The 21,431-nt window shown below is 50.9% G+C and overlaps 1 protein-coding gene across 10 annotated transcripts in view; it reads right to left on the reverse strand.

Annotated features, from left to right (window-relative positions):
* Positions 1–255: 255 nt before the first annotated feature.
* The window catches only part of TMEM164 (transmembrane protein 164), a 154,306-nt gene continuing 133,130 nt past the window's right edge, over positions 256–21,431 (reverse strand). For all 10 annotated transcript variants that reach the window (XM_047716888.1, XM_047716895.1, XM_047716891.1 and 7 more), the window contains 2 exons: positions 3,194–3,294; positions 256–1,476 (listed from right to left, as the gene is read on the reverse strand). In XM_047716888.1, the coding sequence (XP_047572844.1) occupies positions 1,270–1,476; positions 3,194–3,294 (308 nt within the window). In that variant the 3' untranslated portion in view covers positions 256–1,269. The remainder of the gene's footprint in view (positions 1,477–3,193; positions 3,295–21,431) is intronic.

Genomic DNA, 21,431 nt, shown 5'->3' on the forward strand with positions numbered 1-21,431 from the left:
ATGGGCTTTGGGGGTGGACCAGGTGGGCAGGGAAGTGTGTGACGCCCCGCCATGTGAAACAGTTCGGCATGGAATCTGGCTGAGGTCATGATACAGGATCTATCCTGTTGATGATACAGGATCTGTATCTTCTCCCAACCCAGGATGCTGACATAGCCTGTGAAAGCACAGAATACATGGATAGGAGCCCCTGCGGAGATGGCCCCTGACCCAAGGATTCTCTGAGTTCAAACATCCAAAAACAAGGGAGCAGACAAATTAAAAAAAAAAATCCAAAAAGCAAAAAACCCAACTCCAGCTCACCCTTCCCTGAAGCTGCCTTTTAGAGAGAGAGAGAAATATTTAAGGGGTGTTCAAGATTAAAATGGCATCTACTATCAAACATTCAACTAAAATGGAGCATATGATTCAAATCACAGTTTTCTCAAGTTATCACTTCCACTGATTAATTTCTAACGCTCACTTCTGATAGGGATATGGGTCACTTTTTGGCTCCCTCAGGCAGAATTTACCCAGGGTCCTGCCTAGTAAGAGTGGTGGATATTTTCAACTTGTTCACTTTGGATCTGCTATCCCAACAGCTCTCCATTCCCCTCAATGGAATCTAGCCTTGGGGCCAAGGAGTGCCCCCACCTCCCACCACAGGCAGCATCTTGGAGGGAGGGTTGGCTGCTTGCTCTGAGTCATGGGACACCAGTGGGAAGACTCTGGCAGGTTCTATTTTGGCCACGAGCTGGGAAAACCCTTGGCTCTCGGCTTGCCGCTGGTGTAGAAACAAGGCCTCGGTCCCATTATGGTGGGGGCTGGGCTGGAGACAAAGGGGGACCCCAGAGTAAGCCTGGAGGTCCCTGGCAGTGGAGAAATGAAACCCAACCCAATCTCGTCACTTCAGTGCCAAGAGAACTACTGCTTCTTGTTCCCCGTCCCCTCAACCAGCTGTCATTAAAGCACCAACAAGCAGAGTGAAAACCACTGACTACCGTCGCCCACGTAAGGCCACTAGGAGCAGGGAGGAAGAGCCAAAGGGGAGGAGGAGGAAGAATCCAGCCCTTGGCACGATCCCCCACCCCCAGGCTCCAGGAGATGTCCTGGGGGTTAGAGCTGGGGAAGGAAGCGCGGTGGAAGAAAGTGACAGAGAGGAGGGGAAAAAGAAATACACCAAACATCCTACTGCCCTCTCCCCATGATTTCATCAAGAACTGGGTGTTCCCCAAGTCAAGTCAGGACTTGCTTCCTCAGGGAGAAAAAAAAAAAAAAAGACAAGCACCTTCAGTCTATTTTCTTGGCTGGAAGCCGGAGCAAATCCAGCAGATATTTACACAAGGGCCCAGCCATGTATGAGAACAGGATGACCAGCTTCCCGTGGGTCATGGTCATGAGAGTCTGGTGTCCCGAGGCCCAGATGCGATACCAGGGGCCGTAGAATGGGTCTGAGATGGCCGGACACAGCATGTTGTTCAAATTCACTTCGGTGACCTGCAGGGACAAGGGAGGTAGAGTGAGCGTTCACCATCCTGAGGCTTTCTCTGGCTTCTGCCAGTTCAGCCATCTCTACCTAATGGGGGGGCTAGACAAGGAGGGATTGACCAATCCCCACCTGTTCATGATGGGATTTTTCTGCCCTAGGGTTTTGGGGGTGGGTCAAGGCTAGAGCCCTTGGGAGGCGATGGGGGAGGCCATCCAATGGAAAAGCTGTTTGGCGTTGCTCAATCTTGCCTTCCCGTTGGGTCCAGAGCCTGCCGTCATTCCTAAGCATCTACCACGTGCCTAGTCCCCGGAGAGGTGTCAGGGGATGACAGAACAGTCAACGACATGGTCCCTGCCTCCACTTATAACTGGCCACCAACCGAGTCGGTATGGGCAACCATATCTGACCTCAAACCAGACGGTGCTCACCAGGTTTCCCCCACCAGGAGATCTGGGGGGAGGGTAAAGAATGGGCCCTGAGTTCTCAGAGAAGATTTCATGAAGGAAGTGGCACCCTGGACGGACTCATGAAGGATGGATGGGGGTCATGGCGAGGAATGGAGCAAGCAGGGCCTTCCTTGTAGGAGGCACGGCCTGACCCAGGCCTGCAGGTGGGACTGAGCATGGTTTGTATGGTGACATGAGGACACGGACCCCTGTGGAATCAAGCAGTCCCAGTGGAGAGCGCTGAGAGCCAGGTGTGAAAGTCATCCTGTTGCCTTCCTCAAGTGTGGGAGCATTCATGCCACTGGCCAAGAGCTCCAGCTGTCCCCCAGGCAAACCAGAGCAGAGCAGAATGCCAGGGTGGGGAAGAGAAAGGGACTGCTCCTCCACAGGCACTGGTGACCTCGGTCATGTGCCTTAGTCCAGCCAGACCCCACGAGGCCCCACACGGCTGATGCTGCATTCATGCCGCTCACACACAAAATCAGACACGCTGCTCCCATCCCAAAGATGGCTGCGGCACCTGCCTTCCACAGCCCTTCCAGCCCATTCACGTTAGAGACAAGTTCTCACCACCTCTTCGGGAGGCTGGCGGTTTGGTTCCATGTCTCAGAGGGGGGCCAGCTCTCTGCCCTCGACGGGGAGGTGACTCACCCAGAATGGTGGCAGAGCCGGGACTTGAACTGGGTCTCCTGACCCACCACAGGCCCGAGTTCTTCCTCCTTCACTTTGGCACCAATATAGACAACCATGCACTCAGCAATGTTGGGCTCTGGAAAACTCAACTACTGAGTCCAGCCTTCATCCATGCTCCGGGCGGGTCTGAACACCCCAGAATACCATGGGAGTCCCTCCAACACGGCACTTCCACTGGCCACACAGCTCAGGGCCTGGAAGTCGGCCCAGAATGGACCTAAGGTTGGAAACCTCCTCTCCAGACCCAGGCCAGGTGGAGGTCCTGCCTTCAACCCCCCACGGGGTATATAACAAACCACTTTCCAGCCGCAGCTCGCTGTTTGCAACCCGGGCGGTCGTGAGCGAAGGGCATCTTTGCCTCCCCAGGAATGAAAGAAACGGTCAATACTATAGATTTCTGAAAACCCTTTGGAGAGGCCCAGGCCATGGAGCATAAATCAGCAACCCAGACACAACAATCTGACATCCTGGCCTTTGGCATCTTGTATTTTCGAAACAAAACGATACACCAGCGCCAACCAGGATTATGAAGATTTATGGAGAACTCCACACAGAGGGGAGTCGGAGGGGACCAGACCAAACTTACCAGGCCCAGGATCTGTAAGATGCTGAAGTGGTAAAAGAACATGAGGCCGGTTGAGAGAAGCGCCCACCGGAAGCTGCCGAGGGGCTCTGGGGTGTAAGCACCTGGAGGAAAAGGGGACATGGTGAGACTCACTTCTCCTTTGCTCCTCAAGGTTACAGGTGCCGAGGCCGCAGCCACCACTGGCCAATTGCCCCCTGTCACTGCTTAGAAGATGGGCCCGCTGACATGCCGGGGCCGTTTTGGAGGGAGGATTTTTTTTTTTTTTTTTTGGATGATGAAAGGAATGCATGATTGTTAGAGGAAATTTAGAAAATGTTACGGGAGTGGCAACGAGATGGGGAAAATGTAGAGCAACACATCCCCAGCCCTCTACTCCCCACATGCGGCGCTGCTGGCTTGTGGGTGTGCAAGCCGGCTGGACTGCCCTACGCCTCAGGAGTTGGTTTGCTTTTCTTCTTCTTCTTAATTACTAATTGGAGTCTAACTGTATATATAATCACACATCCTTCCCTTTCACATTGACTTGCGTCCTTCCCTCACGTTTCTAAAGAAAGAGCTCTTTGAGGAAGTGTGCGGCATGGTGGTTGGAAGGGTCCACTTTCATGGCCCACGGATTTGGGCTCAAATCTAGATTCTACCACGTCTGGGCTATGTGGCCCTGGAAAAGTTGTGGAAACTCCCTAAGTCTCAGTTTTCCTGCCTGTAGAACGAGGATACCAGTCCTACCCACTCCTTAGCACTGTGGCAAGGAATGAAGGGAATAAGCTACCGGATGCTCGTGGTCTAGACTTGGGTACCATGTGAGTGTTCCACGGGTGTGAGGTGCTACCATGAGCACAACATGATCATGCTTCCAATAACGACAGAATGTGCTGTATCCAACGGCTGAGCCATTTCCCAACCGTTACCCAACTCCTTCCCCCACCCCGGAAAAGCAAGAATGATATATTTTCCCTCTAGCCTCCCTAGGAACGAGCCTCCTGGGAGGCTTGGATGCATTCCAGAGCTGGCAGAGCTGGAGTATGGCTTATAGGATGCTGTGGGGTGTCACTCGGAATGGAAGGCTTGGAAATGGGGATGCTCCAGAATGAAAGGAAGCTGGAACCCTCCATCCCAAGCAAGTAGGTGGCAACATTACACCCCGTAGTATCTTCCCAAGTCAGTCTTTCACTGATTCATCCATTCATTCACCAGTTATCAGGCGCCTATTACGTTTCCAAGCTCCGTGCTAACCTTTGAGGTATAGGAAGATAAAGAAGACAGGCTCCCTACAATTCCAGACTCCTAGTCTGCGGGGGGAGGCAGACATGCCAATCAACAATTAGAACCCAGTACAATGGTGGGATGCCTGTGTTCTGTGCCCCATTATCAAGGGAGGACAGAATTCAGCTGGAGGCAGAGGAGGGGGGAGGAAGATGTAGGAACAAGGACTGCTTCTCAGTAGACGGGGCACAGAGCAATCCCGAAGGACCAACGGGACTTAACCAGCGGCCCAGGAATTCTAGAGCCAGAAGCTTGCACAAAGGCAGACATGCAGACATGAGCCCTGAGTGTAAGGCAATTCAGAGAACTATGGGTAAGAGTTGGGGCCGCAGTGGAGGGTGTGGCGGGGTGGTGAGCAGGAGTAAGATTCGGATGTTGGTTGAGGGCTGGCTTGGGCTTCAGCCCATACCTGCAGGGTCATGAGCCCCGATGCCACAAGGCTCAGGTAGGCAACTGGGAGAAGAAAGCCCGTGCCCCTTCTAAAGATGGCAACCACCACTCGGCTCCATCCAACCACTGCCCCACTGGAACATGTTCCCAGAGTTGCCAGTTTTTTCAGTTTTGCAAGAGGAGCCAGAAACACAGGAGCTGTGTGTGGCATTTCCTGATTTTTAAATGTTGGCAAATAATTCAGAACATTTTAAGAATGCTCAACGGACCAAACAAAACATGTCTTCTTGGATGGATTTCAGCGCATGGATGGCAAGCTCGGAGCTCTGCTGCCAAGCCACAGGAAGGAGCAGGAAAGTGATGTGATCAGATATGTGCTTGACAAAGGTCCCGCTGGCTGGTGCAGGGGAAGGACTGGAGCAGAGAACATCGAGGCAGGGAGACAGATAAAGAGGCTGCTGCAGGAACCCAAAGAGGGAAAGGGACAGACGGCCCTCAAAGTTCATAGAGGAAGGGCTGGAGAGAAGTGGAAGAAGATCTCAGCAGATTTGAGTCATGCATGCTGGGGAGCAAGGATGAGGACGGACAAATCTAGAAAGGCCTCCAGCTTGGGCCTCATTGGGTTGATGGTGCCACTGAATGTGATGGAGAAGAAAGGGGAAGGCAAGAGGACGCAGAAGGCAGGGAGACGATGAGGCCAATTTCAGACATATTGAAATCGAGGCGTCTGTGGAATATCCAAGTGGACATGTCTCGGTCAGTTTCACTCATCTATAAAATGGCATGCCACTGCCCACTTCATAAGGTTGTTGGGTAGATGAGATGACTTAATTTAAGTCACGTCACACACTCAATGGAGAAGATGGGGCTGAACATCCAGATGTAGGTGTCAGCAGCACCCACTAGCTACTAAAGACACAAGGGCACATGTGGACTGGGAGAGGAAGGCCAGAGGCAGAACACCAAGGAACACCACAGGAGCAGGGTGGGGTAGGGTGGGGTAGGGTATGGCAGGAAGGAGTGAGGTGGGGTGACTGAAGCCAGGTAGGTCTTCTGGGGGAAAAGCTTGGGCTTATTATGGGCACATGAGCCAGGCTCACAGCATCTGTAAGTCACAAGGCCCTTGGAGGGCATCAAACTCATTCTTCCAGGTTAGAGATGGAGACACCAAAGGCCAGGAGATTTGTGGTGCCACAGCCAAAGTAAGAGCAGGGCGCTGGGCTCTCAGACGCTGCCAGGCCGCTCACTGCTCAGTGCCCCTGTTGCTACTTGTTCAGACCACCACCACACCAAGTCATAAGGTCTCTTTCCTTGTCTGTTTTCCTCTCTAGACCAGAGCTCCATGGGGAGGGGGCCCTTGTTGGATTCATTTCTGTGCCCCTAGCATCTAACAGCGCTTGGCTTGCAAAAAGGCACTGGGCTGCACACTGAAACTTTGCGCACCTTCCTGTCTGCTGAATGAATGGGAATCAGGCACCGTGTTGTCTCCCTGGCTGCTGGGGTGTTAAGGGGAAGAGCGGACCTGGAGGACACGCAGGTGCCTCTCAAGGCTGGAGCTATTTCCCTCCATCCTCTGCTTGGCTCCCCCTAGTGGCAGCTGGGCAGCAGTGACTGGTCCCGTGGGCCACGGGGCCCCTGGAGGAAAAGGACAGGAGAGGGCAGCCAGGAGGTCCTCAGCCTCGAGGTAGCTCAGCCACCGACCTGGGGAAAGCCGGGATGAGGCCCCTTTCTTCATCATGCTCCTCCCTGCCCCGCAGTCCCTGCCACACGCTATGGGGGAGAGGCACACTCAGACACAGCCAGGGGTCCACGTTTTCACTGCCCCTTGCCCCAACCCCCACTTTCCTACAACCACTTTGGGTTGCCCCATCCTCCCCACACCAGATTGTCAGTTCCATGAATGAGGGGCCATTTCGGAATCTCCCCTTTACCTCCAGAACCTGGTACACAGTAGGCACTCCAAAATTCAGCCCGGTGTGAGTGATCGAACGGCAGAACCCTTCCGGAGAAATCATCAAACTCTTTAAAACCCTTTGGCCTGGCAATCCCACTTTGAGGACTTCCGTCAAATACCTGAAGAACCCAACAGACCACCCTTATTTGCACAAAGATATTTACACCTGCGCCACCTGTAACACTGAGGACGTGGAAACAAACCAAGTGGGGAGATAAGGTGACCTCTGGCCCCTTGGTATTGCGCAACCGCCATTCAAATGACAACCAAACCCTGCGCGTGAGGAAAAGTCCCTGGCTGGTAGTGGCAGATGTCAAAGGCAGAACACCAAACAACATGCCAGGGATGGAAAATAGAGCTGAAGAGGTGAAAACAAAGGGCTTGGAAGTGGACAGCCCTGGGTGTAAATCCCCTGTCTGCCACTGCCTGGGGTCGGGGCAGGGGGACAGCAGCGGGGGGGGGGGGGGGGGGGGGGGGGGGCTGGGGCATATCCTGTTGCATTGCCCTCTCGGACCGTTTCCTGTATGAAGACTGGAGGTAACAGCCACCTCTCAGGGCCATAACATCTACCTCTCAGGGCCGCCAAGTAGAATAAGAGATACAGAAAAGTAAACAGAGCAGCTTGCTTGGCACACAGCAGGCGGCTGCTACTTTTATCATGGAGAAACCGCAGCCATCCAAAATCTCCAAAAAGACTGGGAGAAGCCAGGGAATCTTGCAAAGAAGTGATCTTCTCTGTGAAGGGCTGGGGGAGGGGGCTTGCCTACGGTTTCCACTGTCTTTTCACTGTTGTTGGTTCTTTTCATTGTGCAGATAATCAAAGATTCAATTTCTCAGAAACTAAAAAAAAAAAAAAAAAAAAAAAGGAAAAGAAAAGAAACCAGAAAGAGAGCCAGCCAGGAAGAAAGCAAGCAAGTACCCTGAGAATAAATGATCCACCCCACATAGATATATGCAAATGATATGCACACGCGCATCATTTTTTTTCTCCATATACCTGAATGTGGCCCTTGGGATAATCCGAGTGAAAAACCAGTTTTCTTCTAAAGGAAAAGAGAAACTTAAGCACTTTTGGAAAAATTAAACACATAAAACTTTTTTTTCTACTCCAAGAAAGAAATGTGACATTTTTCTGCTAGCATCGTGCATCCCAGGAGGATAGAAGCGTTTCATCTCTAAAGGTGGGGGGAGCGAAGATAATAGCTTTTTCTGAAATCGATTTCTGCCAGAAGGAAGCATCACACGTGCTGGGAAAGAAGTCACCTGCAGCAGCAGCAAAGACAGATCCCGAGAGGCCTCCCAGGGACCATTCTCCCATCCTATAATCCCACCCAGGAAGGACTTAGACCAAGGAGTTGAGGCTGGGCAGGGTGGCATCCTGTTCTCCGGTCTCTGTCCTGCTTCCTTTGACCCATTCTCTTCATCCAACGCTGGGCACCAGATCCCATGGCTAGGCGGTGGGGAGAAGGGGGAAAAGATAGTCCCCGCTCCTAACAACTGTCCAGCACTTACAAGTGAATAATGAGGGGAGCGCCTAGGTGGCTCAGTGGATTATGCGTCCAACTCTTGATTTTGGCTCAGGTCTTGATCTCAGGGTCCTGGGATTGAGCCCTACATCGGGCTCTGTGCTAAGCGTGGAGTGTGCTTGTCCCTCTCCCTGTGCCCCTCCCTCCACTCATGTCCTCTCTCTCTCAAATAAATAAAATCTTTTACAAATAAATGAGTGAATCATGAGATGGTGTAGGCAGGTAAGCACAGGAAGTAAGGGGGCAGAGAGGAAGGGTAGCTGGAGACCACAGCTGAGGTGGGTTTTGAAGAAGCACAGGGAGGAGCTGGGGTCGGAGCGTGCGGGAGGGAAAGGGTACTCCACGTGGTGGGTACAGCCTGCCAAGAGGTGTGGAGGCATGATGTGGCACAGTGTTTGCATGTCATCTCAAGCAGGTCTGTGTCACTGGAGCATAAAGTGGGAGGGGACACGTGTCAAGAGATGAAGCTGGAGAGACCAGCGAGTGGGGTCAGGTCATGAAGAACATCATTTGCCATGGTCAAGAACTTGGCCTTGATCCTGAACATGATGAGATGCCACTGAGAGGTTTTACACAGGGGAGTAGAGGTCAGATTTCTGTTTGGGATGGCTAGGGAGGCAGGCCAGGCAGCTTCCAAGTCTATGACTTCAGAATTCACTATAAGTCTTACTTCAGTAACTGAGTTGAATTAGGGGAAAGAGTTCAACATGGAATGCGCTAATACCAAATTCCTATGGGGTGTCCCCGTGGAGAGCTTGGGAGAGAAATGGCATGGACAGAGCTCGGAGCGGAGAGATCAATGAGAAGAGTCCATGGAATGAGAGTAATGCACCGATCGTTGTGAGAAGAAATTGGACCCCCTGCCCAAGAAGACAGGATTGAAGACAAGATGAGCCTGCCAGCCACACGTGACAATTTACTAAAGGAATTAAAATTAGATAAAATTAGAAATTTGATTCCTCGGCTGTGCCAGCTGCATTTCTAAGTGCTCACGTGAGTAGTGGCTACCCTACGGGGCAATGCAGAAGCAGAACGTTCCCACCATTAACGAACATTCCACTGGGAGCACACTTCTCTATAGAGGTAGAGACCAACACCTCCCCTGGCTTTAGTGACATGCTGGCCATGTACTCGCGGCAATAGCAATTTCAGGAAAATAGTGATATAGGAGCTAGGTGGTCAAAGCTAAAGAGGAGTTTTTTCAGGTGTACAAGGAAGGGAATTCCAGGGGAAGGGAACAGGATCTGCAAAGGCACAGAGAAATCATTACTCAAATCCCCAATACTTTATTCACGTCTCTGAATGTCCCCTTCATCCTTTGTCTCACACCCACCCTACCTCTGCCCAGGAGGAGCCTGCTTCCCCTCTGGCCTTCAAAAGCAGCCTCACTGGTTTTTCTCCTTTGGCCCATGTAGGTAGGGTGGGTAACTTCTTACTTTGCACTGCTGTTCCCAGACCACTGGCCCCCCTCTCTCCCTGAAACTTTACAACCACCATCCCATACCACCCCACTACTCTTCCCTTTTACGGCTGTCTACAAACATCTGCGTCATGGCCCTCAATATCCCTTGAGGATGTTAGTACCTGGCTTGGTAGCACTCTCTTCAAAACCATCCCTGTCCTATTTCTTGATAATTTCCACACATGCCTGCATGAACCTTCTAGGACCCTGGTTTCTCGGTTCCTTGGCCCCCCCCACTCCTCAGTCCCCTTGTCCTCTCTAGCACATCAGCCACTCACTCCCATGCTCAGGCCTGAGACCTCTGAATTGTGAATATCTACAACCCCCTCTAAGTCAAACATTCCTTCCTCAACTACGACTTCTTTCAGGTTTACACTCTCACCCTGACCCCGACACTTTGACGCAGCCAGAATCTGTTATCAGTAGGTCCCACCATCTCTCTGCTGTCTCTCGTGGCTCCTGCTTCCCTCCTTACATTCAGAGGCCCATCATTCGAAAGATGCCTGGCATCCTCCTTTCACTTCACAGCGCCTGTCAGGATCATACTCATCTTGGAGGGGGGGGAACCCAACAACCCAGCCCTGGTTAAATTCCAACATGCTCCTCTTCCTTACTTGCACCCACACAGCTGAATGTGTCTGGAGAAAAACAACAGCGCTGACTGTTCTCACTTCGAATTCGTGATCACAGACCTCAAGTGCATCCTTCCTGTTGCCAGGCAATCACGCTTTACCTCCCCTGTCCATTCACTCTCTCAGGCAACAATTTCATATGGTCTCCTCTCTTCTCAAACCTCCCATAGGGCTAGCCCATCCTCATTCTCAGATGATGACCTTGCCTCCTACTTCACTGAGAAAAAAAAGAATCAGGCAAAAAAACAAGAAACAAAAAACAAACAAACCCTCTTAAATCTGGGGCTCCTGGGTGGCTCAATCAGGTGTCTGCCTTCAGCTCAGGTCATGATCCTGGAGTCCCGGGACTGAGCCCCTCATAGGGCCCCCTGCTCAACAGGGAGTCTGCTTCTCCCACTGCCCCTCACTCATGTTCTCTGTCTCTCTCTCAAATAAACACAATCTTTAAAAATTTTTTTTTTTCTCAAAGCTCTCATGATTGCCTCTAACTATGTACCTGCCTCAGTGACTGATGTGCTCTGTCTTCACCCCTCTTGCCATGGATGTCCTGCCCAAGACCCCAGCCAAGGCCAGCCTTCCCCTTTGTATCCAGATCCCATCCCCTTTCACTTAGTCAGTATCGCTACAGCCACTGCAAACACCTGACTTTGCTTCCCCTTCCATCCCCAACCCCTCTTTAGAGCAAAACTCCTTGAAAGATTCCTTTATACGTGGATTATCCAGTATGGCAGCTACTGGCCATGTGTGGCTACTGAGCCCTCGAGAGGTGGCTAGTGTGAACTGACATGAGCCGTTAGTGTAAAATACACTCTGGGTTTCAAAGGATGTAAAATATCCTGGTAGTAATGTTATGCTGGTTACATTGGAATGAGAACGTTTTGGATATACTGGGTTAAATAACATAGAAGAGATGTTGTTAAAATTAATGGCAACAGTTTCTTCAACATTTTCTGAGTGTGGCTACTAGAATATTAGATTATATTCACGCTCACATCTTTTTTTTTTTTTTGGACAATACTTGTCCATACTTTCTGTCCACAATTCCTCTCATCCCATTCTCTCTTAACCTGCTCTAATTAGGCTTCTGCTCCTACCTCCCCCCTCCACTCACTCACCCCAAAATGGCTCCCCGCAGGGTCACAAATAACCTTTCCACTGCTGAATCCAACAGTCAATTCTCAGGCTTTATCTTAGGCATCCTTTTGTTCTGGAAACGTTCTTTGTCTGGAGTCCAGGATACTACTCCCTTCATTTTCCTCCTGCTCCACAACCTGCTTCTCTGTCCTCTCTAGCAGTTCCTCCCCATCTCTGTGACCTCTAAATGATGGAGGCTCCAGAACTCAGAGGTTTTCTCTTCCCTATATGCTTTCATTCCCTGAGCAGTTTCAACCGATCTCATGGCTTGAAGGTGATCTATGCACTGATGACTCCAACATGCACATCTCAGCCCGGACCTCTGCCTCGAATTCCAGGCTCACACATCTCACAGCTTGCTCAATATCTGCACTGCGATACGCAAATGGGCATCTCACGTTCTCGAACCCAGCTTCATACCTTAACTCCTAGGGTAGATGATTACCGTACTGGCTCCCAGTAAGTCATACCCTCCCAGTATCCACACCCTCATGTGCTCCTCTCCCACGCTGATCAGGCCACGTGACCCATGTGGCTCAGCCATGCAACTTGCTTTGACCCACGGGATTACATCAAAAAAGTTGCCACTGGAGGCGTGATAAGCACCTGTACCTAGGAGTGTGCCCTCTTGGAATGCTGCCCTGGAACCCCATGCCATGAAAGGCCATGAGGATAGAGAGGGGCAGCTATCCCGACTGCTCCAGGCGAGCCCAGGCAAGACCAGTAGAAAACTATCTCAGTCAGCAAGGGCTGCCATAACAAAACACCATAGACTGGGTGGCTTAAACAACAGACGTTTCTTTTTTCAGTTCTGAAAGCTATAAAGTCTAAGATCAAGTGCACAGGCAGGTTCATGTCTAGGGAGAGCCCACTTCCTGATTCATAGCACAGCCATCTTTTTGCTGTAGCCTTACAAGGTGGGAGGGGCTCGGGAGCTCTCTGGCCTCTCCTTCTCCAATCCCATTCATGAGGGCCCCACCCTCATGACCTAATTGAACCCCAATTACTGCCCAAAGGCTCTATGTCCAAATACAAGCACACTGGGAGTTAGGATTTCAACATAAGAATTTGCCGGGGCTGGGGCACAAACATTTGGTCCATAACAAGGAATGACCCAATCAACCCACACAGTTGTGAAAAATAGGATATCACTGGGGTTTTTTGGGGTACCACTTAATCCCTCTTTCACCAATTTTGCCCATTCCTCCCAAAGCCCCTTCCCTCTGGCAACCACGAGTCTGCTCTCTGTATTTAAGAGTCTGTTTCTGTTTGTTCATCTGCATTGTTTTTTAGATTCTACATATAAATGAAATCATATGGTATTTGTCATTTTGGGGGGCTTACTTAACAAAATACCTTTCAGGTCCATCCGTGTTGTCACAAACTGCAAAGTATCATTTTCTTATGGCTGAGAAATATTCCAGTGTGTGTGTGTGTGTGTGTGTGTGCGTGTGTGTGTCTGTGTATCTCACAGCTTCTTTATCTAGTCATCTACTGATGGACACTCGGGTCACTTCCCTACCTTGGCTATTGTCAACAATGCTGCAATAAAAACAGGAGTGTGTAGATCTTTTCCAATTAGTGTTTTCAGTTTCCTCAGACAGATACCCAGTAGTGGAATTACTGTCTTGTACAGTATTTCTATTTTTAATGTCTTGAGGAACCCCCATACTGTTTTCCACAGTGGCTACACCAGCCTGCATTCCCACTGGCAGTGTAGGAGGGTGACCTTTTCTCCCCGTCCTCGCCAATACTTGCTTCTTGTCTTTGATACTAGGAATTCCGACAGGTGCGAGGTGGTATCTCACTGTGGTTGAGACTTGCATTTCCCTGATGACGCATCATACCGAGCAGCTCTTCATGGGTCTGTTGGCCATCTGGCTGTCTTCTTTGGGAAAAAATGTCTACTCAGGTCTTTGGCCCATTTTTAATTGGATTATTTGGTCTTCTGGTGGTTAGCTGTGTAAGTTCTTCATAAATCTTGGCTACTAACCCTTTAGCAGATATGTCATTTGCAAATCTCTGCTCCCATTCAGTAGGCTGCCTTTTGTTTTGTTGATCATTGCCTTCACTGTGCAAGAGCTTTTTAGTTTGGTGTCATCCAATAATAAGTCAGTGCTTTAAGCCACTATGTTTTGGGATGTCTGTTACTTCCATTCCCTATCCCCCCTCCCAAAACCAATGAACAAGAACAGAGCCCTTCTCCTAGGCTTCCGGATCTCAATTAATGGTCTTCCATCTAAGTTACTCAGGTCTTAGCCTTCAAGAGTCACCCTTGACCCCTCCTTCTCTCATACCCTATATCTGATCCATCAGCAAATCCTGCTGGCTACACCTTCAGCATGAATCCCAACCCAACGATTCTCCTCTGGCTCTCCTGTCAGTACGCCAGCCACTAGCTTCTCCTGCCTGAGCTACTATACACATCACTTACAGGTCTTCCTGCTTCCATCCCTGTCCCCCTGTGGTCTAATTTGAGCATAGGAACTGGGTGAGCCCTTTAAAAATTCATTCGGATCGTCTGAGTCCACGGCCCAAAACCCTCCAATGACTGCCCATCTCCCCAAAAGTAAACTGCCAAGTCCTTCCTGTGGTCTGTGAGGCCTTCTATATAATCTGCCCCTCATCAACAGCACCTTTCTGACCTTGTCTCCTACAACATAACCCCTTCCTTCACATGGCTCTAGACACACCTATTTGCTGTTGCTGGAATATTCTAGAAACGTTCCATGTCAGGGCCTGTACACTTCTTTGCTCTTCTTGGCATATTCTTCCTCCAGGTATCCGATGGCTCAGTCCCTTGCCTTACAAACCTTCACTCAAATGTCACATTCTTAATGAGACCTTCTCTTTAAACAAGGCTACCTCATTTAAAACTTCAGCCTCCCCAGCCATTCAGAGTCCCTGTACTCCTTAACCTGCTTCAGCTTTTCCTCTCTGACACTTAACATCATCTGACTTACTAGACACTTCACTTGATTCTTTACTGTCTCCTTCCACAAGAATGTAAACTCCCTGAAAGCAAACATATGTGTCTGTTTGGCTCACTGCTTTATCCCCAGCAAGTGCTTGATGCAAAGTAGGGGTTTGATAAATAGTTGCAGAACAAATGAAGTGAGCAGCCCCACATGTTCGAGAATTTTCGACAGCTCAGTATCACTGGACTATCATATAGGAGGGAGGGATAAAGAGGAGATGGGAGCTGGTTCGTGAAGAATTCTGCTTGCCACATTAGATATTTTGGACATTACAAATCACCTAGAGATCTTGGTAAAGGGCAGGTGCAGTGTGTCCTGGGTACAGATCTAGGGTCTGTGTTTCCCCCTGACTCCCAAGTGTTGCGGGCCCACAGATCACACTTTGAAGCAAGGGGCAGAGCTTGCGGTCTGGCTGCTGACTGAAGTAGAGTGAGGCTAGAGGCAGGGATCAAACAAGTCAGGCATGATCCAGTCTGAACTAAAAGTGGAGAACAGGGAATAAATTTGAGAAATCATCAGGAGGTCTAATTGACAGCATTTGGCCACTGACTGGATGTGGGGGAGAAGGCGGGTGAAGCACCGATGATTCTCTGCAGATCCCGCCCCAGGTGATGAGTGGACGATGGTGCCACTCGATGGGATGGGGACCATGAGAGAAGGTGAGGGCTTGGGAACAGGGAAGAGAATGACTAATTTAGCTCACAACAATGCCATCCCAAACCTTTGTGCCCTCTACATGAGACGCCTCCATTTCGAGCTTTTGCAAGGCTATGCCACCCAGGGATGATCCCAAGATGACCACGGATATGGGATTTCCCATTCTCACCACTGAGCACAGGCCCAAGTCAGGTTCCCCTTCATCCAGGCATCTGACTAAATGAATTGCACCTTCTAGTCTGTTTAACGTGTAAGACGCTGTCCTGAGGTAGATGTCCAGGTGGAAGATCCATCTGGTAACCTCCTATTCCGAGGGGCTGGAGAGCCTCCTCAGGCCATGCTGCCTCTGGCTAAGGCAACTTAAAGACCCCCCAAATCTCCGAGGATCCCAGTCAGCCCTCCAACAACCGCCCATGGAGTGAGGGCCCTGAGCTGGCAAAGTATCCAAGAGGTAGGCCCGGCCTAGCAGCTTCAGCACTGGAGTCCAGAGACCCCGGTCCCGGCGTCCACTCTGATCCGTGAGGTGTGAATCAAAACCCCTCTAAGCAGCACTGCCCCACTTGCAGGGAAATTTCAGGCCCTCTCTACCCTGCAGGAGCACACAGAAAAGCCAAAGGAACAAATGGTATTGAAACCCGTAACACACCACAGCGTCTTGCACACGTTATGCGGTTAGTGTCAGCAAGTAGGGGGCCACTCTTGGATCATTTGAGGCAATGAGGCCTAAGCTTCAGCCTGTATCCGAATCCCTTAAGGGAGCGGTGCTCAGACTTCAGCGGGCCTCAGAAACTCCTTGAGGGCTTGATAGATGGGAGCTTTGTAGCCACCACCCCAGGGTTTCTGACTCAGTGGGTCTGGGGTGGGACCCAGAGTCAGGAATCTGAGAATCTGTATTCCTAATAAGTTTCCCAAGTAGGTGGCAGCTGCTGCTGGTCTGGGGAGCACCCTGTGAGGACCCCTGTCCTTGAGAACTTGTAGGAAAAGCAGATGTCTGGGCCCTGCCCCGGAGACCTCAGTCCAGGAGAGGGGCTCCCCAATCTGGCCCTGTCTGAGAAGCAGTGCCTCCTGGAAGCGGGTAAAATTACAATGGGAAGTACTTGCCTTAATTCTCCAAAGCATGCTTGAGCCCCAATTCTTTTCTCTTCCAGAGGGAAAATCCCACGGTCGTTAGAAACTCTCCAATCCATCCCCCAGCACGAACCTCAGCCCCTGGCCAGTTTTTCAAATTCCCCAGCCGTTCCCTCACCCCATGGGCCCTGCTGGAGCCTTCAGAATCTGCCTGAGCCCGAGCCCCCGAGCCTTTCCCCTGCCCTCCGCCTGACCCGCAAAGTGGAAGTGGGAAGCCAGAGACGGAGAACTTTCCCAGCACCTTAAGGCTAGTTAGTCAAGAGAGGGGGATGAGCTAATGGGCTGGGCGCGGGAGAAACAGGCAGACTGAGGTCAGTATGACCTTGGGGTCCGTTTTCAAGCCCTCACTGGCCACAGTACTCTTGCTTTAACGGTCCTAAAACTAGCACACTGGCTGTGTCCCAACCCTTATCCTCCAAGAGGTACGCTTAAAGCTTATCTCCAGAGACATGTGGCTTGCCCGTGTAAACCTTGGGGTTCTCACACCCCAGTTTCCCAAAATGTCCCCAAAGGACATCTGATCTGCTGTGCTTTAAAACACCTTTCTTACCCTGTGTCAGGCTTGAGTCCTTGGCTCCCCAATTTTGAAACAAGAGCTCCCTCTAGTGAAGTAGAAAGGGGTTTCCAAGTAGCTTGGAGGCTCGTTCACCGTGGGGGGCCCCTCCAGGAGCCCCTCTGGGAGCCCCTCCAGGAGTGGGGCACAGATCCCCCTGGCAGCATGGGACACCAATGAAACCCTCCCCAGAAGAGGGTTTTTTTTTTAATTTTATTTTTTTATGTGACAGAGAGAGAGATCACAAGTAGGCAGAGAGGCAGGCAGAGAGGCAGGCAGAGAGAGAGGGGAAAGCAGGCTCCCGGCTGAGCAGAGAGCCCGATGTGGGGCTCGATCCCAGGACCCTGAGATCATGACCTGAGCCGAAGGCAGTGGCTTAACCCACTGAGCCACCCAGGCGCCCCCAGAAGAGGGTTTTGAAGGCATAAAAGGCAAAGTGTTACAGGAGAAGCCAGTGATATTAAAACAGAGTCATCAAATTGGAGAAAAAGATCTTTAACACAGTCCTTGCGTGTTTCTTTACTAATGCATTTAATGAGCTCTAGCAGAGAGTAGAACCACTACCATGATTTCAAGGCAGTGGTGAGCATCAGCTTTTCTCACCCAAGTTCATGAACCCCTTATTCCCTATTCATGAACCCCACGTTAAGAACCCCTGTCTAAATAAAACCACCACACCCACCCAACGGAAGTCACCCATGGGGATGAAGAAAAGGGGAGGGAGATCTAGAGTGGGAAATTGGGTCACCAGCCCCGTGGGTCCGAAAGTGGGGTGGGCGCTCTCCTCCACCCCTCCTGCAGCCTTCTTCCCTTCAAACCATCCCACTGGAACCCCTGGAAACCTGATCCTGGTACTTCCTCACCCTATGGAGCCCTGGCTCTCCCCCAGGACGCTGCTCCTCCCTCGAGCTGCTCTAAGCCAAGGCTCTTCCTCTGCCTTGTCCTGTGCTCGCAGCCAGCTTGTGCGGGGAGAATGGGGGTTGAAGATCCCCCCTCTCATTACTGCTTTTGGATGCTTACGCTTGTCTCCTTCTTGCAAGCTTCACCTTCTCTTTGTCACCACTGTCCTGCCCCACCCAACCTCACCCTCCAGGTCACTGTCAGACTCCTCCCAGATCACTCTCGCTGAGCTTACAGTCCCCCTTTACATCAGGCCTTTTCCTGCCAGCACTGCTCTGGGGGATCTCACCACCCGTGCGGGGCCCACTTCTAACATCCTAACCTCCAGGTCTCCTTTACCTCCTTAACTCCACACACCCGCACCTTCATGCCACCTTCCTACCCATAATCAGCTTCAGGGAGCACCCCTGGCCAGTCCGCCTCAGTTCTAGTCCCCTGACCACAACCTCCCGTGGTTTCAGATTCCATGCTCTCATTTCTACTGGGCACGAGCCCGCTCACCTCCTGGTGACCTCTGATCCCTTGATTCCGACCAGACCCCACCCCCATGGACGTCCTCCTCCTCCTTCCTTCCGTACCATCTGCAACAGCATGACCGATCACTTGAACAGGCCTCCTCAACTCCCAGTCGGGCAGAGGTCGCTCTTTATCCCTGTCGCTCCACACTTCTCCCTACCCGCTCACTAGCTCATCCCCAAGGGGTGGCCTACTAAGGGCAAGAACCTAAGAAACGGCTCAAACCACACTTTAGGAGACTGGTAGGCAGAGTCATGGTACCTTAGCAAAGAGAAACCACATGAAGAGCAAATTTACATGATGGGAACAAAGTGATGGGCATTATTCCTATTTTACAGATAAAGAAACTGAAGGCCAGGAAGTTCAGGAACTTCGCTAAGGTCACATGGCTCGTAAGCCACAAAACCGAGGTTTGAAAGCAGGTTAGTCCAGCTTCGACAGGGCCGTATCTCAGAACTGTCTCAGCCAACAGCCAGCCGCCAGGCCTGTCCAAATTTCCTCTCGAGCTCCTCAGTTCCTTTGCCTGGGCTGGGAAAAAGTTCAAGGCCGGTGTACAAACCTGACCACTTCAGATGGTCGGGGTCCGGAACAGAAAGCTCAAGTAGGTGTCTAAACCAAAGCTGCAGGCTCTAGCCTCACCTGCCAAGGCAGCCTCGCTCAACTCATAGCAAAGTAAGCACTCTGCTTCCCGTTCTGTTATTGTTCCTTGGGTGACCTGCCCTTGGTCAGAAAGCCGAAAGGAGGAAAGTGAGTGACAGGGTTACCAAAACTCTGTCCCAAACCCCAAACACCCCCTACTTTCTGGATCTTCAACACTATCAATCCAACCTTGGATAGATACCTCAAACCCGATGTTCTACCCCTCCACACAGGCTGCTAAGCCTTCCTGGAGAAAACGGGGTCACTGTATGGACTGGTGCCAGAAAACTGCAAGGAAATCTGTTTCAGGAGGGTCCCCTCTGCGCAACTCACCAAATTTCTGGAGCTACACTGTTGGACATGGTAGCAAAACCATGCCTTCGTCCTAGTTCCTGGGCTGCACTGGCCCTGTGCCATCTGCTCGAGACCACACAGAGCGAGCGGCGACCACACTGAGCACAGCAGATCTAGACCATCTCCGTCGGCACAGAGAATTCTATTGGACAGTGCGCGAACAGTACAGACTTCTCTCCTGCTCCCACCTCCCGCCACGCCCCACCTCCATCCACTGCAAAGCCCCTTCCTTCTCAGCAGGGGCCAGCATCTGTGGTTCCTCCACTCCCCTATCTCCCTCGTACCTTCAAAATACTCCCTCTCACTACTGGCCTTCACCTTAGAACCTAAATGTGCCCAGCCTTGGGCAGAGAGGAAAGGGGATGAGGGGGAAAGGAAAGGCAGGGAAAAGGCTGGGGTAAGGGGAGAGAAATTACTCCCTTGGCTCTACAACACCCTTAACCCCTCCTTCCTTAACACCCTGCCCTTTCCCTCCCATCCCCACTTCTCCAACAGCCTTACTTCACTAGAACTCTCTGAATGACATGGTGTTCCTAATCACTACCACCTGATGAACCTTTCTCCTGCCTCAGATTCCAGGACAAAAGCCTACTCCTTCTTGCAATTCCCTAACACTCCTCTTCCTTTTTCTCCTATTCACAGATTGATGTTCCCTGAGGCCTTTTCTCCAAGTTCTATTTCCTCCCCACTGGATGTAGCTACTCCAGACCATCTCATTCACTTCCCTGTACGTGTATGCAACACCTTTAAACCAGTGATACGGAAGTCAGCCTCCAACCCAGACTCCCCTAAACGCCTCCAGAATACTCTATCCGACTGCATCCTGGACATCCTGATAGAAGTGTGTCAAACTCAAGTTTAAAAATAAATCTTCTGGGGCACTGGGGTGGCTCAGATGGTTAAGCGTCTGCCTTTGGTTCAGGTCATGATCTCTGGGTCATGGGTTCGAGGCTCATGTCAGGCTCCCTGCTCAGTGGAGAGTCTGCTTCTCCCTCTGCCTCTCCCCCTGCCTGTACTCTGTCTCTCTCTCTCTCAAATGAATAAATAAAATCTTTTTTAGAAAAATCTTCCCTCCTAAAACATGTTCCTTTCCTTCTGTGGCCCTAGTCCATTAGTGGTACTCTATCTCCCCCCAAAACCCAGGCAGAAATCCTGGGGCCTCATAGACTTTGCCCTCTCCCTTGCTCCCATAGCATCTTAACTATAATAAATACTATCAGCTTAATTATTTAGGATATTAACTTAAATTAACATAACAATGATCTTAATGTGTAGAGCCTTGGTTCCTGAAAAGACAAAAAGAGGAGACTACTGCCACCTTGTGGCAAAACACTGATAAACACTGATGAGGCCGTTACAGTGCTCAAGGCAAATGAAAGTATAAAGAGAATGTTCAGGAAAGAGTGCTTCAGGCTGCTTAAGGAAGTCAGACACAACTCCGGAGGGGGCGGGGCAGCATCGCTGAGCTAATGTTCAAGGAGGACATGGAGTTTGCCAGGTTCCAGGTAGACAAGCTGTTGTGTGCGCGGACATGGTGTTGGGGGCAGGTGGACCAAACCCAGCAACAGATTTATTCATTTGGAAGGTAAAGTAATGGGAGCTGAAATCTCAGCGATGGGAAGTGAGGTCAAAGAGACAGATAAGGGTAGAACTGTAACCATCTTGAATGCCATGTAAAGGAGTGTGGTCTGCCTCCTGGACAGGATTTTTAAGCAGGGGAGCAAAATCTGATCAAATAGGTCATTCTGGACACTGGAGGGAGGACAGATAGGGGGAGACGTAGGGGGCAATCGAGGGGCAGGGACCTGAGAAAGAAAACGAACTAGTCCCTGGCAACAGAGGCTGAGAGCCTAGACTCGGGCAGGGAGGGATGGAAACCGAGAAGAAGAGCTGAATTTGCAAGCATTTTGAGAATCTGGATCATCAGGAAACTTCTGAACTGATTGGCGTCAGGGCTGAGGCAGAGGAAGAGATCCAGAAAGTTTCTGGCCAGGTTTTTGGCTTTGGCCCTGGGTGGATGGTGGAGTTGGTAATACAGGAAAGAGAAAAGGAGGAGAAAGAGCAGCTGGGAAGAAGGTATATGGAACTGAGTAGTCTAACTGTAGACAAGTTTCCTTTGAAGGACCTGTGGTGTTTCTCGAGCCTGCGGTGA

The sequence above is a fragment of the Lutra lutra genome, chromosome X, assembly GCF_902655055.1.
Source record: "Lutra lutra chromosome X, mLutLut1.2, whole genome shotgun sequence".
Classification (NCBI taxonomy): domain Eukaryota; kingdom Metazoa; phylum Chordata; class Mammalia; order Carnivora; family Mustelidae; genus Lutra; species Lutra lutra.